Here is a 14,600-nt window from a genome sequence, read left to right as displayed (position 1 = left end):
GGGCAGAGCAGATGCTCTCTGACCTCAGAGCCTGGCCCCTTCGTATTTCTGTTCCCGCCTGGGCATCTGTGTTTGCAGGCCCCGCACCGGGGTTTTAGGGGGAGCAGAGAGGTGGGAGGAAGTACCCATCCACCCTGTTGTCCCCTCCGTAGGCCTTGAAGGACCTGAAGGGCCGGACGGAAGCCGTTCCATGTGTGGTGGGGGATGAAGAGGTGTGGACGTCAGACGTGCAGTATCAGGTGTCGGTGAGTCCAGTGGGCCGGCGGGGCTCGGTTTCTCCCCAAACCTGGGGTCCATCTCTCAGGCAACAGATCAGCTTGTCACACGGGTCTCTGCCTCCAAAGGGGTTTATAGTCTGTTCCCTGCTTTTGAATTCTGTGCGCCAATATAAAACTTCCAGAAGTAGTCTTGGGGGTATCATCATAAAAGATGCCGACTTCACGCCTGCCAGGAGGGAATTAAAACAGGGACTGCCACAGCTTTGCCTTTTCTTTAGAAAATGGACCCACTGGCCACCTAGAGGGTGGGAAGAAAGGACAGAATGTCAGAATTAAAGATAATCCTTCCAAAGAGAGGACAGTCTCCAAAGCCCTGGCCTCTATTTTGGAACGGCTGCTCTAGTGGAAGATAAACTCATCTGAGGTGAGCACCTAGGACGTGGCCGGGCCTCCTCCTAGAAGCCCTCCAGCTGGAGCCATGCTCCATCCGCAGATACATCTGAGAGGCCCTGTGCCGTCTGCATGGGCTCCTCTTTCGGTCCTTGCCACTCCTCTTTGAGGGAGGAAGAGTGGGGAGTTCGCTGCTCATTTTACAGATCAAGGGACAGGCTCAGAGATATTAAATGGCCCGCCCAGGATGGCACAGTTAGATCTGGACTAGGGATGATTAATCCTGGTTCTCCAGAACCACATCCCATTGATTTTGATTCAGTGGATTTTCTAGGAAGGATTTGGAAACAGCATATTAACTCATACAGTGCAGTAGGATCGTCTTGCTGTGGCCTCCTGGTCCCGGGATGAGAACCGTGGAGCCCTACGTGCTGGAGACAGCCCAGACTTGCCTTCATGCCTCCCGGTGACCGCAGGGAAGCGAACACATTACTTACACTAGTCAGAGTGTTCTTGAAATAAATTCCAGCTGCATGATGGGAGAAGCACGGCCCTTCCCCAGAGAGAAACGTCTCCCGGGGGTGTTAGAAGGACGCAGTGATGTGATGAGCAGCGTCCACACAGGAGTCTCGGCTCATGCACAGAGGGCACCTTTTGCACACTGTCACTGCATGCAGGCCGAGGACACCGCAAAGCCCAACGCCTGGGGATGCCGGGGGTCACCCTGCAGGTCCGTGTCTGCTGCTGGGGGAGCTTTTCTGTCTGGAGTTCAGGGTACGAACGGACACCGGCAGCTTTGTTTCTAAACCTAACGAGGGGGAGGTTTCCCCTACACATTCAAATGTCTGGCTCGTCTGGAAGGTGGGGTGACACGGCCGCACCAGGCTGGCACGGCCACAAGGCACCGTGTGGCTGGAACACGTCCGTGGGCAGCTCGGGGGTGGGGGCAGTGGTCCCCACCACCCCTAGTGCATGACGCCAGCTCTGCGCACTCATGGCTCTTGCCTCTCTGGCCCCACCTGGGCAGTGGCCGGCCTGCGTGTCCCTCAGGCACCCTGCCCACGCGTGTCCCTCGGCCGGGCTTTTGCTAGACCCGGGACAGTGAGCCAGAGGCCGGTGGTCTGTGACGGTTAAGAGGTTGTCATCTGCTCCTGTGCCCCCCCGCCCCCGTCAGTTTGAGGGTGGGAGGGACCTGCTTTTGTGAGAGTTGGGGATCTTGACCAGGACTCGTGGCTGAGTGGACGTTTGCAGCTGGCCCGTCAGGGAGCCTGAGCCCCAGGCAGAGGACTCACCCCACCCCTTCTTGTCCCCGGCGTGGCCACGACACTTGTAGCCCAGAAAGGCTTAAAGCAAATACCCACCTCAGCTATGGAAAAAGAAAAGTGTGTGCGTGTGTGTGCGCACACACACACACACACGTTTTGAGACCCCGTGCAGATGCATTTACGTGCAGCTTCTAGCTTTGTATCCAGCAACCAGTTGCAAAATGAAAGCCATGGTGTGTGAGCCAGGGGCTTTCCTCTGTGGCAGTGTCACCCAGAAACCTGTTTGAAGCTCGAAGAGACGCCAGCTCTTCTTTCTAGCAGGGCATGTGTAAGTCAGGATAATAAAACGCAGCCAGCCAGCCACACCTCTCGGGCCCAGGCCCAGGGCAGACGGCGGGCTCTGCCCTCTTGGAGCTGCCCTGCTGGAGAGCAGGTGGTCCTGGGTCAACAAAGAAAGAAACGGGAGTTCCAGCGGGTGAGGGACAGGGGAAGGCATGGGCACTGTGCTGGGGACGCGGGGGCCACATCAGGCAGGGTGGTTGGAGGGCTCCATGGGGGGGTGACCTCTGAGTCAAAGCCCGAGGATGAGGGTGGGTGGGGGTTCGCTGCCAGGCAGAGGGCTGCTCGGTCCTCGGGCTGAGTCTCGAGCTGGGAAGAGGCTCAGTGAGCTGCACAGCAGAGAGGAAGCCAGTGGGGTGGAGGATTCAGGGCAGAGGGGTGGGCGGACGTGACTTCCTGAGGTTCTTACCACCGGTGCTTAGGGAACCTATTCCATGAGTTCTGGGGAGTCACTGGAGGGGGTTAAGGAGGGCCAGACTTTGCAGAAGAGCCCTGTTGCTCATTACAAGAGAATGCTTTCTAATTTCAGGACAGCAGAGTGAAGAGGTGAGGGCTTGGCAGCACCTGTGAGTCCAGACTTAGATCCGTGGGGGTCCGGGACTCCTGGGTGGCTGGGGAGTTGGGCGGGAAGGTGGGGAGAGAGCCAGGCGAGGAGCCGGGATGGAGGGGGCTGTGAAAGAGCCGGAACAAAGCCCGGGGAATGGCAGCCCCAGGTGGGGAAGCGCAGCACACCTCTCTGGAGGGTCTGCCCACATCTGTGAGCTCCCCACCTGCCCCCATGGTGGTGGGTGGTGGCCGCCTTTGAAACCGTGGGCCTCCACTCCTTGGCTCCGAAGTGGGCACCTGACCGCAGCTGGGCCGGTTGGATTTACGGGGCTGGAAGCTACGGGGAGGATACCTTCCACCTCTGAGACACACGACCACAGTGGGTCTCTTGAAAGGTGCGGGGCGCCGCCTCACAGAGGAGGAGAGAGGACGAGAGAAGCCTCAGTTTTTAGGCCGGGCTCCTTGAGTCTTCCTGAGGCCCAGCTGCAGGCCACCCGAGTCTCCATTACGGAGGCCCCTGTGTGTAAAAGGTTCCCCTTCTTGCCCGCTGGCTGACCTCCCTGTGCCTCAGTCTTCTTGTTTGTAAAATGGGGGTAGCAGTCGTGGTGCATAGGGTTGTTGTCGGGCTGAACGGATTGATCCGTGCCAAGTACTCGGTGCCCGCATGCACGCCGCTGAGCAGACGTCAGCTGTGACAGAAACAGTCCTGTTTCCCTCAGAGCCTGCAGCTGGTTCATCCAAAAAAGCACGAGGGGCAGACCCATCTGTGTTTCAAACCTCTGGAAGCCATTGACCGTGATGGCAGGAGGCTTTCTCCTGCAGGTGTAGGGTGGGTTTTCTGTGGTGTCCCTCACTCGCCAGATGGCCACACTGCCCAGCCCTTAACTGAGTCCTGCCCACAGGCAAGGAAGGTCCTGAGGAGTTCACACAGCATCTTCCGTGATTCCTGATGGATTTCTCCAGAAGGGGGTTTAGGGGTTAACAGTGGGCTAAGCCCCGTGATGACATTAGCCTAAGAAGCCACGTGCTCAGGGTCATTGAGCCAGGAACTGACCTACACTTTGGCTGGACTAGCAAACTCCTAGATCTGTAATTTGGGGGAGAGTAAAGGGTTGGCCCTTTTGCAGATGGGGGAGGCACATTCAGGCTCTGTCCAGATGGAACCCTGAGCAGGTGCATGCAGGGTAAGGGTGAGGACCCTCAACCCCCAGCTCCGAGGGTTCTGAGGATGCCCTGGGAAGGAGTTGCCCACAGGGGGTGTCCTGGAGCCCCCACTACTGGATCAGCGACCAGAGGGCCTGACACCCGCAGTCCTGGGAGCACAGCCTACGATCACTCAGTTCACCCGGCCCCTCAGCGCTGTCCCACCTGCCAGCTAGGGTTCTGGTCACCCTCTGGGCAGGCACTTCCCATTCTCATGGCCCGCGGTGCCTCTCTGACTTGGTCACGTGGTAACTGGGGGCGCCCAGGCGTGGGAGGCAGTGGCCGGCACGTGGCTGCTGGCGTGGGGGAGCTGCGGTCCACGGGGGCTGAGTCGAAGGGCCTGGCCCCGGGGTGCCTCCTCAGCCCCTGAGCATCACAGGCCAGTCTCAGGTGTGGACAGGATACGGGTGATTCTGCTGGGGGTTGAAATGAGGGGGGAGAGGGCCACTTTCTCCTGAACCCTAGACCAGCACTGCCCAGTAGAACTTTCTGCAGTTATGCTGATCAGTATCCACACGCTGTCCCACTATGGCAGCCACGGGCCATGCGTGGTCATCTAGCACATGGAATGTGCCGGTGCAGCCGAGGAACGGGGTTGACATGTCAGCGGGCACGTGTGGCTAGTGGCTGCCACGTTCCACAGGAAAGCCCCACACAGCCCGTTGGCAGACTACTAGGTGGCAAGAGTACCGACAAGTGTGCTGGAAAGACGTGAAGTTTCTCCCCGCTTTATTAAAGCTCACGCTAGCATCTGGCGCTGCCAGGTTCTTTTTGCAAATGTTTGTGGAGGGTCTTCCCTTTCCCATGAGTCTGTGTGGGTCCCGAGCCGGGGGCTGGAGAAGCGGTTGGTCTGTCCCCCAGGCACTCGGGACAGCGGAAATCCTGAGCGGGTCTCAACTGCAGTGCATTGTTGGGGGCCTCGTGGGGGGACAGTGCCCATGCCTGAGCCACAGCCGTGTGCCACACGGGCTCTGGCAGCATGTTCCCCTGTGAGCCCACTTGGGCCTTGTCCGCGTGCTGTGAGGCAGGGCGTCCCCATTTCCCACAGGGGGGGACTTGGAAAGGGGAGCTTACTTCCCTCCGGCCCCCAGCTAGTAGGTGGCGGGGCTGGGATGTGAAGCCATGTCTGACCACAAAGTCCACACTTTCCCTCAAAGACTGCGATCCATGCTTTTCTCCGGGACCGTGAACCTTCCAGAGCAGGAGTGGTCTTACTCACCGAACAGCAGGTGCTCCCTAACCCTTGGTCAGACAGATGGATGTGGGGATTGGAGGGGAGAGGGCGAGTGTGCTGAGGACTCTTGCCCGGAAGGCGAGCTCTGAGCTTGGCCACGTCCCCACCTGTCCTGGCACCTCCCTGCTGGCAGTGACCTCGCTCTTCTCTCATCTTGCAGCCCTTCAACCATGGACACAAGGTGGCCAAGTTCTGCTATGCAGACAAGGTGAGGCCCTGGCGACTTCGGGTAGGGGCGCTGGCCCTCTGTTCCCCACTGGCTGCTGGCATGGAGGCAGATGTCAGTCGCTGCTTCCCTCCCTGGCCGTGGGGGGTGGAGTCTTTCACGAGGCTGGGCCGGCCGGGGCTTCATTTGAGGCAGATGAGAGCTGCGTGGGCCAAGGCTGACATCCCCCAACATGCCTGGCTGCGAGGCAGCCAGGTTTCCAAGGGGAGTAGATTCTGCAAGACTGAGTCAGGGACATTGGAAACACCATGGATAAGAAGGCAAACAGAGGATCGGCTTCATGGAGGGGCAGCGAGAGGGGTTGGGGTGCCCTGTGGCAGGGGGTCTAGGAGCTGGCTCATGGGGCAGCGAGGTCATGCTGGCAGCGGGTGAATGACCAGGCTGTGGTTCTGGCCAGGCACTTGACCTTGAGGGCCGGCAGCTCTAGCGGGTGGGTTTGGGGGCCCCAGGAGGAAGGTGAGGCCCTGATGAGACCAAAAGAGAAAGCAGAGCTGGTTTAACAGCTGAGGGACTTGGTGCCAAGTCCCTGGCATGCAGACCTACCTGGCAGGTCCCTCAGACAGGCTCGGGGCCTGGGTTGGGCCGGCAGGTGATGGGACACTGTATTTGCCACTGTGTGGGGGGGAGAGCACTGGAGCTAAGGGAGCCATGGGTCCCTGGATGGAGGGTGGTCTCCAGTCTCCCTTGCCCATTACCCTGGGGCCCTTCCCGCTGTGGGAGACAGCCCTGAACCTTTTCCTCTTCATTAGGCCCTACTCAACAAAGCCATCGAGGCCGCGTTAGCCGCCAGGAAAGAGTGGGACCTGAAGCCTGTTGCAGACCGGGCCCAGATCTTCCTGAAGGCGGCGGACATGCTGAGCGGGCCACGCAGGGCAGAGGTCCTTGCCAAGACCATGGTGGGACAGGTGAGGTACCCGTGGCCGCAGTGGGGTGGGAGTTGGGGGAGGGAGGCCGTCCCACTCCATCCAAAATGGCAGCCATCAGTTGGGCTGCTTCGGGGTGTCAGGACGTGCTCTGTGTGCTGGAGACTTAGGCCCCGTGCCATCCTCCAGGTTCAGTCAGACCTCCGCAGCCCTCAGGGTGGGCTCTCTGACACCTCCAGCAGGTCACTCCAGGCTTACAAACCGCCAGGGTCTCTCTCTCACTGACAGTCATGTCCCAAGTCCCGTGCCCAGCACTCAGGGCCCTCTGTTTCCAGCCCGTGTCCAGCTCGCCGGCTGCTCTGCCCATGAGGTCACCAGTCTGGATTTAGCAGGATCCCTGGACAGTGCAGGCATCCCATCTCCCTGCCCGGCTTCTGCCTGGTGGCCCTGCCTGGAATGCTCACTCTCCTCTGTCCTGTGAACTCTTCCCTTCGAGCTCCAGCCCAGATATCACCTCCTCTGTGAGGCTTCCAGAATCTTCTCTGTTCAAGAGGATTCGTCCCGCCCCTATGCTCCTGTAGCATGCTGTTCGTTTGCCAGTTACAGCTCAGATCGTATTGGGTATAATACGTTCCTGTGTGTTTGTCACCTCTCTACAAGCTTTTTGGAGAAAATAATCGAGTTAGCTGTTCTCCGTCTTCCTGGGCCTTGCAGCACATCTCCTGGAGTCAGAGAAGCTTTTTCGACTGAGTGCATGAGGAGTCAGGGAGTGGCACCAGCAGCCCCAAGTGGGGAAGGGAGCCCAGGGAGAAAGGGTTAATTTCGCCCTCCCTGGGGAGGGAGCCTTAGGCCCTCCCCGGGCCAGGCCAGCTCCCTGTCCTGTAGTGAGGGCCTCCTCTGCTGCACGGAGGTGGTATGACACCTCCTTACTGGCCAAGGGTCTCCTGATTCTCAGCGGCCCCTGGGGTGGTTGTGGGCTCCGCACGTCCCGGGGGAGCCACACACACTCGACGGCCAGATTAAGGTGCCTTATTGGACTAAAGAGTCAGGAGCTTGTAGGAGGCGTGGTGGCCTCACAGAGCCAGGGCCAGAGCATCTTAGCTGCTGTGGCTCCAGGTCCCAAGCAGGGTGACCACCACCAGTGACCCTGTGTGCCAAGGAGGGGCTGCCCTGATCCGGAGAAGCCCCATTCTTGCAGCCCAGAGGCCCTCCCCGACCCTTAAGTCTGTCGGGAAGAACGGGTTTGCTGTTGTCAGGCCTCCTGCTTCTTGCTCCAAACGCCCCTAGTGGGGGCACCTGCTCACCCAGGGGGACGGAGCCACCAGCACCGTGGGCACCATGTCACCGTGGGCACACGGTCGGTGTTGGAAAAGTGCTGGCGGGAGGCGCGTCTGTCGCCGCTGACCGTCTGGCTGTCGGCGCAGGGTAAGACGGTGATCCAGGCGGAGATCGACGCGGCGGCTGAGCTCATCGACTTCTTCCGGTTCAATGCCAAGTTTGCCGTGGAGCTAGAGGGGCAGCAGCCCCTCAGCGTGCCGCCGAGCACCAACAGCGTCGTGTACCGGGGACTGGAGGTACCCACTGGTGGCGGGGTGGCCAGGAGCCTGCAGGAGGAAGCCTCGAGCTTGGCCTCACCACCTCCCCCTCCCCCTTCCCCAGGGCTTCGTGGCGGCCATCTCCCCCTTTAACTTCACGGCGATCGGCGGCAACCTGGCGGGGGCGCCGGCCTTGATGGTAAGATGATGACCTTGATGGTAAGAGGATGACCTTGGTGGTGAGATCGGGCGGGGGCGGGCGGGGCCTCTCATTCCTGCCTCCGCAGACGACAGCCACCCCGAAAGGCAGAGGCAGTGTGGGCTCCCCCCGCCGGAAAGGCTTTGGGATCTGAGACTGGTTTGGATCCCAGCTCTGCCCCGTGCTGGGGGATCCCCAGGCAAGCCCCCAAACTTCTGAGGCGGTTTCTTCCTCCTCCTCGAAGTGGAAATCTAGGAAAGCCCAGGGTACAGGGTTGTGGGGAGCAAGTGAAGCTGTGTGTGGGACACGTGCGTGGGACACGTCTGGCCTGGTGCGGGCTTCGTGTGCAGGGAATGTTGATGGTGATGGCAGATCGCTTTCCAGCGCCTACTGTGTGCCCTGCCAGAGATCTGTCAGGTCTAGGAAACGACCACACAGTAAGGGTTCGGGCTTAGCTTCCAAGTCCCTGGCTCCTCTGCCTTTGTCAGGGAGAGGGTGGCCGCCGCCCTCATGAGCTCCCGCCGAAGGGGGTGATGCAGCCCTGCCCTTAGAGGGCCTGGGTGGCTCGTGGGGCACCAGGAGGAAGGCTGGCAGGTGGTGGGGGCCTGGGCCCCACATGGGGCGGCTGGCTGATCTCAGGGATGCTCCTGCCCCGGGCTGTCCTTATGCATCTGTGCACAGATAGACACGCACATACCCAGGTGCCCACGTGTCCTCAGCCAGGACATGTGCAGAGACAGGCCCATGAGCCCTTGCCGGCCATGCTCAGTGAGTACGCAGCAACGTGGAAACACCCAGAACAGACCTGCCCGAGGGGCGCTGGCAGGACCAGTTGGTACAGGCTTCCAGAAGAAGGGGGCCGTGGCCAGAGTGTGGGAGCAGTGGGGGCAGGGTGTGGTCCCAGTGGCGAGGGTTTTTAGAGCACAGTGCCCGACACCTGGAGTAGTGGGGACATCCCGGCCTCCTGGGGGGCCTGGTGGCTCCACATGAGGGATGGCTATGCTTCAGGATGAGGGAGGGGGGCAGTCGGGTGGTGACCCCTGGCCTTGTGAGTCATCACCGTGCCTCCTGGGCAGGGCAACGTGGTCCTGTGGAAGCCCAGCGACACGGCCGTGCTGGCCAGCTATGCTGTCTACCGCATCCTCCGGGAGGCGGGCCTGCCCCCCAACATCATCCAGTTTGTGCCAGCCGATGGGCCCACATTTGGCGACACTGTCACCAGCTCGGAACACCTCTGTGGTATCAACTTCACAGGCAGCGTGCCGTAAGCCCCTGGGGTGGGGTGGGGTGGGGTGGGCCAGGCGGCATGGGGACGTTCCCCAGGCGACCGCCTCATGACCTCTGTAGGAGCCGGAGGTCAGGCACTGACCATACCCACTGACTCACTGTGTGGCCATGGGTGGCCCACTTCACCTGTCTGAGCCTTCATTTCTTGACCTGCTCAACAGGAATATGGTCCCTGCCTCGCAGAGTAATTGTGAGGCTCCAGTGGGTTAACAAAGAGGAAGAACTTCACAGGCTGGAAGCAGCCTACAGACATTCGGTGATGTCAATGTTGATGCCACCTCTGTCACTGGGAAGGGCACAAGGGAGCCTGGAATGAATTGGAGGAGAGTCAGGAAGGCTTCTTGCAAGAGGTGGTATCTAGGTAGAGGAGATAGCCAAGCAAAGAGGGGGTAGGGAGAATGCTGTGGGAGAGGGAGCAACACGTGCAGGGCCTCGAGGCTAAAGCTCTGTGCTCGGGGAGCTGGGGGTGGTTCTGTGGGGCTGGAGTGTGGGGTGCTGGGACCGAGGTAAGCATGTGGACAGGAAACGGTTCGATCGTGACTGCTCGTTTATTCAGTAATGAGCAGGTGTATGTGTCCAGTGAACGTGTGGACAAGTCCTGGTTCTTGGGGAGTTTAGTCCCGTGACTATAAGACCTTATGAGCCCACAGAGGTGTCTAGACTTTATCCGGAAGGTGACTGGGAGCCACAGAAGGTTTTATACCCAGGGTGTGCATGAAGCAGCTTTATTTCAAACAGAGGCTGCAGATGGTCGTTCTCTAGTTGAATCTGGCAAGTGGCTCTACTTTGGCTCCTTGTACAGTTGGGACGGTTTCATGCAAAAATCTTTTTGAGATCTCAGGCTGCTTTTGAGAACCTGCCCCTCTGGGCCTGCGTGTCCACAGGGCACCCCTGGCTAGAGGTGGGGATGGAGTGCTCTTCGATCCTTGGCAGCCTCACAGGCGCTGGGCCTCTGCGTACCTGGTCCTTCTTTCCCGGTCTGGCGCCGCGGGGGCCCCTGCATTCGCAGCCTCTGTCCTGGATGGCCACTCTGGCTGCTTTGTGGACAAGTCACCAGTGGTCAGAAGCAGGAGAGCGGTGAGGAGGCTGTCCACGTCCAGGAGGGGACAGCAGAGGCCTGAACCAGGGTCGACGGTGGGAGTGGATTCAAGTGAGCAGGTGGCAGGGAGGCGTGATCACGTGTCTGTGGGATTGGATCAGTGGATGGGGCGGGGGTCCGTGGGAAAGTCTAGGCTGTGGGCAGAGGGGCACCTGGAAGGCGTGGGTGGACATGACAAGTCACCTGCTGGTCACTTTGTGAGGTGCCTCATGGTCATCTGAGTGGAAAGGTCGGGGTCTGCACTAGGGGGTCCTTCCTGGTGTCCCTGGGGACACCTGCGGTGGCTTCCAGTCTCCCTCGCCTGGCCTCAGGCTCTCCTACCCCCCTTCCCAGGATTTGCCGGGTGTGATGGAGGCATTAGAATTGCTGAGGAGGACCATTTTCCAGAAAGGCCCACTCTGCCAGCGCAGGCCCCACGGGTCCCTGCCTATTAGCAGGCGGAGCAGGCCTGGCCCCCATTTGCCATGCTCTGATGAGCAGCGGGCTTAAAGGTAGGAAAGTCATAAATTAGTATTAGCTACTGTGTCGCAGGCTCCCTGGTGATTAGCATTTTTATTGTTTTGTGGTGCTGAGGTTGGTCACACTCGGAGCTTGGGAAGGAGGTGGGGGCCTGCACTCCCTCTCCCAGGACCCTCCTTGGTTTGGCCGCCAGAGCCGGGGCGCTGGGCTGGGGGCGCCCCTTTCAGACATGGCCGCGTCTGTCCCCTACCAGGCACCTGCAGCGTGTCTGGCACCAACCTAAGCACTTGACTCCCATTAGAGCGATCACAGAACAGCTCTGCCAGGTGGGAATGTTCTCTGCAGTTCCCAGATGAGGTGCACAATTTGAGGTTGAGTGATGAGTGCAAGGTCACATGGCCGTGAGTGTCGGAGTCGGGACCCCTGGCCTTGTCTGCATCATCTTGCCACCAAGCCTACCTTTGCTCCCTCCCCACGGGTCCCGAATGTAGCCTGTCTCCAGCTGCCCCCGCCTACTCCATTCCCGCCCTCCAGGCCTCGCTCTGACCTCTGCCCTCACCTGCTGGGCTTTGGGGCCCCTTCCTCTAGTAGGGCCTCCTCCCCACCCCCCAGGACCCTCACTGTCCCAGGGGCCTGAGCCTCACTTCCTAATCCTTGCCCTGTCCTCTGCTTTCAGCACCTTCAAACACCTGTGGAAGCAGGTGGCCCAGAACCTGGACCGGTTCCGCACCTTCCCACGCCTGGCCGGAGGTAAGGGTCCCTCTCCCGGCGCCCTCCCTGTGGCCCCCGGGGACCCCTTCCTGACTATCATGGAAGAGGAAGAGGCAGAGGTGATGCCACCATAGAGGGGGGTAGCCCTGCAGGAGCTGAGCAGTGAGAGGCCTTAGGGGCGGAGTCTCAGCTCTGCTAGATCCTGGGGCTTGTGCCCTAGAATGTGCAGTTGTTCGTTCATTCATTCATTCATTCTTCATTCAGCAAATAAAATATTAAACAGCTACATAGGCACTTTCTGGGCACCAGGGATGCCTTGGTGGCGAGAGACGCAGACCCAGCCCTCAGGAACTTGTGTTCAGTAGAAGGAGGCAGACAGTGGGCACACGGATGATGTGCAGAATCCACGAGAGAAAGGAGGCGTGCAGAGGCCCCGGGACCGGGCGCAGTGGGTGATCTAGGGTGGCCGGTCGAGTGGCTCTCTCCTCAAGGAAGGAGCCTTTGAGCTGAGACCTGGATGCAGGGAGGAAGCCAGTCAGCCTCGCAAAGACCTGGGAGGCAGAACCTTGCAGGCCCCGGCGCTGTGCTGTAGAGCTTTGCGCGGTGATGGAAATGCTCCGTGTCTGCTGTCCGGGCCGGTGGCCGGTGGTCGGTGGCCACGGGTGCCTGTTGAGCACTTGACAGGCAGCTGGTGTGACTGAGGAAGTGAATGTCTTGTTTTGCTTCGTTTAAATCAGTGTGAATGTAAATAGCCACGTGTGTCTGACGGCGGCTATTTACCGAGATCGAGGCAGAGGGACCTGCAGGTGCGGAGGCCACGAGATGGGAATGAGGCCAGTGTAGGTGGCGTAGGGGGCGGGGGCCGGCCGGCCGGGGGCCCGAGAGCTCAGCAAGGCTGGAGCTTACTGAAATATTACTAAGTTTCCCACAAAGAAACACCTGCAAGGTCAAGGAGATTTGCTGTGTTGAAGCAAAACAGATTCCGTGTCTGCAGGACTTCCCAGAGCCTTTAATGCTTTTAAAGGCATGAGGTATCTTCAGGAGCAAGGAGTGATGAGTGTTTCCCAAACTCTGTGGCTCATAGAACCCCATTTTTGCGGAGGCCCCCATGGACCAAGATTTTTTGGGAGAGGGCTGAGCGCATAAGAGAGAGGGCCGTCCAGGGTCACACAGCAACCGCAGAGCGGGGGCTGGTGGCTCAGGGTTCTTGCTCCTGTGGATGATGTGGGGCCCGCAGGGAGACCGGACCCACTCCTGAGCTGGTGGGCGCTCTGATTTGGGGTCAGGGAAGGTGCGCCCTCAGCCACTGTGGCATCTCTACCCCAGTCCACCCTTTACAAGGTGGGAGCAGCGAGCTGTCTCTGGGTTTCTGTTCTCTGCCCCCTTCCTGCTGTGCTCTGAGGGAGGGAGACCACCACTTCTCTACCACCTCCCAGCCTCCAGAATTAATCTCTCTGTGTTTTCTTTTCTTTTTGTAAGTTTTTATTTATTTAAGTAATTTCTATGCCCACCTGGGCCTCGAACTCAGAATCCAGAGATCAAGAGGTGCACGCTCTTCTGACTGAGCCAGCCATGCGCTGTTTTCTTGTCTTTAAAAATGCGGATGATAACAGGGTTGCCTTGGGGCTTTCATGAGACAAAGCAGGAGGTGCTTTGAGTAGAGCTTGGCAGGTGGTTAGTGCTTTGTGACCGGGAGCTGCTGGTCACTCGTGTTTCACGGAGGGAGGAAACCAGGGCCCAGGGGCTGAGAAAATGAGGGGGGTGGTTCACTGCCATGAGTAGGAAGAGGGACCAGCCCTGGTAGCCGACACGGAGTGGAGCCCCTCCCTCTCCTCTCACCGGGTTGGGGGGTCAGGAAGGCGCCAAGAAAGCTATGCCTGCTTCTGGGAATGGATTGGCTCCTGGGAGCCTTGGGTTCTGGTCCTTCTGTCTTGATGGGAGCACCCCTGCCCCAGCTTCAGTTTCCCCAGCTGTGGGGTGGGAGATGGGCCTGGCTCGCTGGCTTCCGGGGTTGGGGCTGCGCACACCTGCACACAGGTGCAGGTGGGGCGGCGGGCGGGCAGGGAAGCCAGCTCCCCTCACGCCCCCCTCCCCTGCAGAGTGTGGGGGGAAGAACTTCCACTTCGTGCACCGCTCGGCCGACGTGGACAGCGTGGTGAGCGGGACCCTGCGCTCGGCCTTCGAGTACGGCGGCCAGAAGTGCTCAGCCTGCTCCCGCCTGTACGTGCCGCGGTCGCTGTGGCCGCAGATCAAAGGGCGGCTGCTGCAGGAGCATGGCAGGATCAAAGTGGGCGACGTGAGTGGCGCGGCCTCCCCGCCGCGGCCCAGCGGGTGGCTGATGGGATTGGAGGCTCCTGGGCAGTGTGCGGGGCCGGGGCGGCGGGGGTGGGGGGGAGCTGTGCGGGGCGGGGGCTCCCTTTGTCTCTGGCCTGCGGTGACTCCAGTTCTTCTGGTGCCTCCCTCACCTCCAGCCAGCAGAGGATTTTGGGACCTTCTTCTCCGCCGTGATTGATGCCAAGGTACGGGCAAGAAGCAGGCGTTCCTGGGGGGCCGGGCCCTGCCCCGGGTGGGCGAGGGAGGAGGAGATGTGGGGGCCTTGACTGGGGCCGACGCGGCTCCACTGCTTCCGGCAAGGCAGCCCGATGGCCACACGGACGCCCCCACCCCGCGCTTTGAAACCGGCAGAATCATCTGTAACCAGACAACTTGCTTCCCGCGCATCCCGCACCCAGGCTGGACAAGCCCCCACTAAGTGTAGGTCCACACGCGCACGCAGACAGGCCTGCAGGGCTGCAGCATGCTCCCAAACACGTGTGCGTGCGTGTGCCCACGAACACACTGATTGGGCGTGTAGGCAGGTGTGTGGGTCACCCGTGGAAGCAGACACGCCCACATACACGCCTCCGGCCTTCTCCGCCATGAACAGATACACCTTGTGTGTGCACACGTGTTCATGTGTATGTTCGTATGTGTATAGATGGCCGTCTGCATTCACACATGTATGTGTAACAGACGTGCATATGAAC

General features: G+C 60.1%; 1 protein-coding gene across 2 annotated transcripts in view; it reads left to right on the top strand.

Annotated features, from left to right (window-relative positions):
* The window catches only part of ALDH4A1 (aldehyde dehydrogenase 4 family member A1), a 29,416-nt gene that overhangs the window by 9,738 nt on the left and 5,078 nt on the right, over window positions 1-14,600 (top strand). For both annotated transcript variants that reach the window (XM_044913892.1, XM_021683507.1), the window contains exons 3-11: window positions 153-245; window positions 5,356-5,403; window positions 6,171-6,326; window positions 7,709-7,858; window positions 7,944-8,018; window positions 9,095-9,282; window positions 11,540-11,613; window positions 13,674-13,870; window positions 14,046-14,093. In XM_044913892.1, coding sequence (XP_044769827.1) covers window positions 153-245; window positions 5,356-5,403; window positions 6,171-6,326; window positions 7,709-7,858; window positions 7,944-8,018; window positions 9,095-9,282; window positions 11,540-11,613; window positions 13,674-13,870; window positions 14,046-14,093 — 1,029 coding nt within the window. The remainder of the gene's footprint in view (window positions 1-152; window positions 246-5,355; window positions 5,404-6,170; window positions 6,327-7,708; window positions 7,859-7,943; window positions 8,019-9,094; window positions 9,283-11,539; window positions 11,614-13,673; window positions 13,871-14,045; window positions 14,094-14,600) is intronic.

This window comes from Neomonachus schauinslandi, chromosome 4 (assembly GCF_002201575.2).
Source record: "Neomonachus schauinslandi chromosome 4, ASM220157v2, whole genome shotgun sequence".
Classification (NCBI taxonomy): Eukaryota; Metazoa; Chordata; class Mammalia; order Carnivora; family Phocidae; genus Neomonachus; species Neomonachus schauinslandi.
Note: the sequence above shows the minus strand (reverse complement) of the source record. Positions and strands in the feature narration are given on the sequence as shown.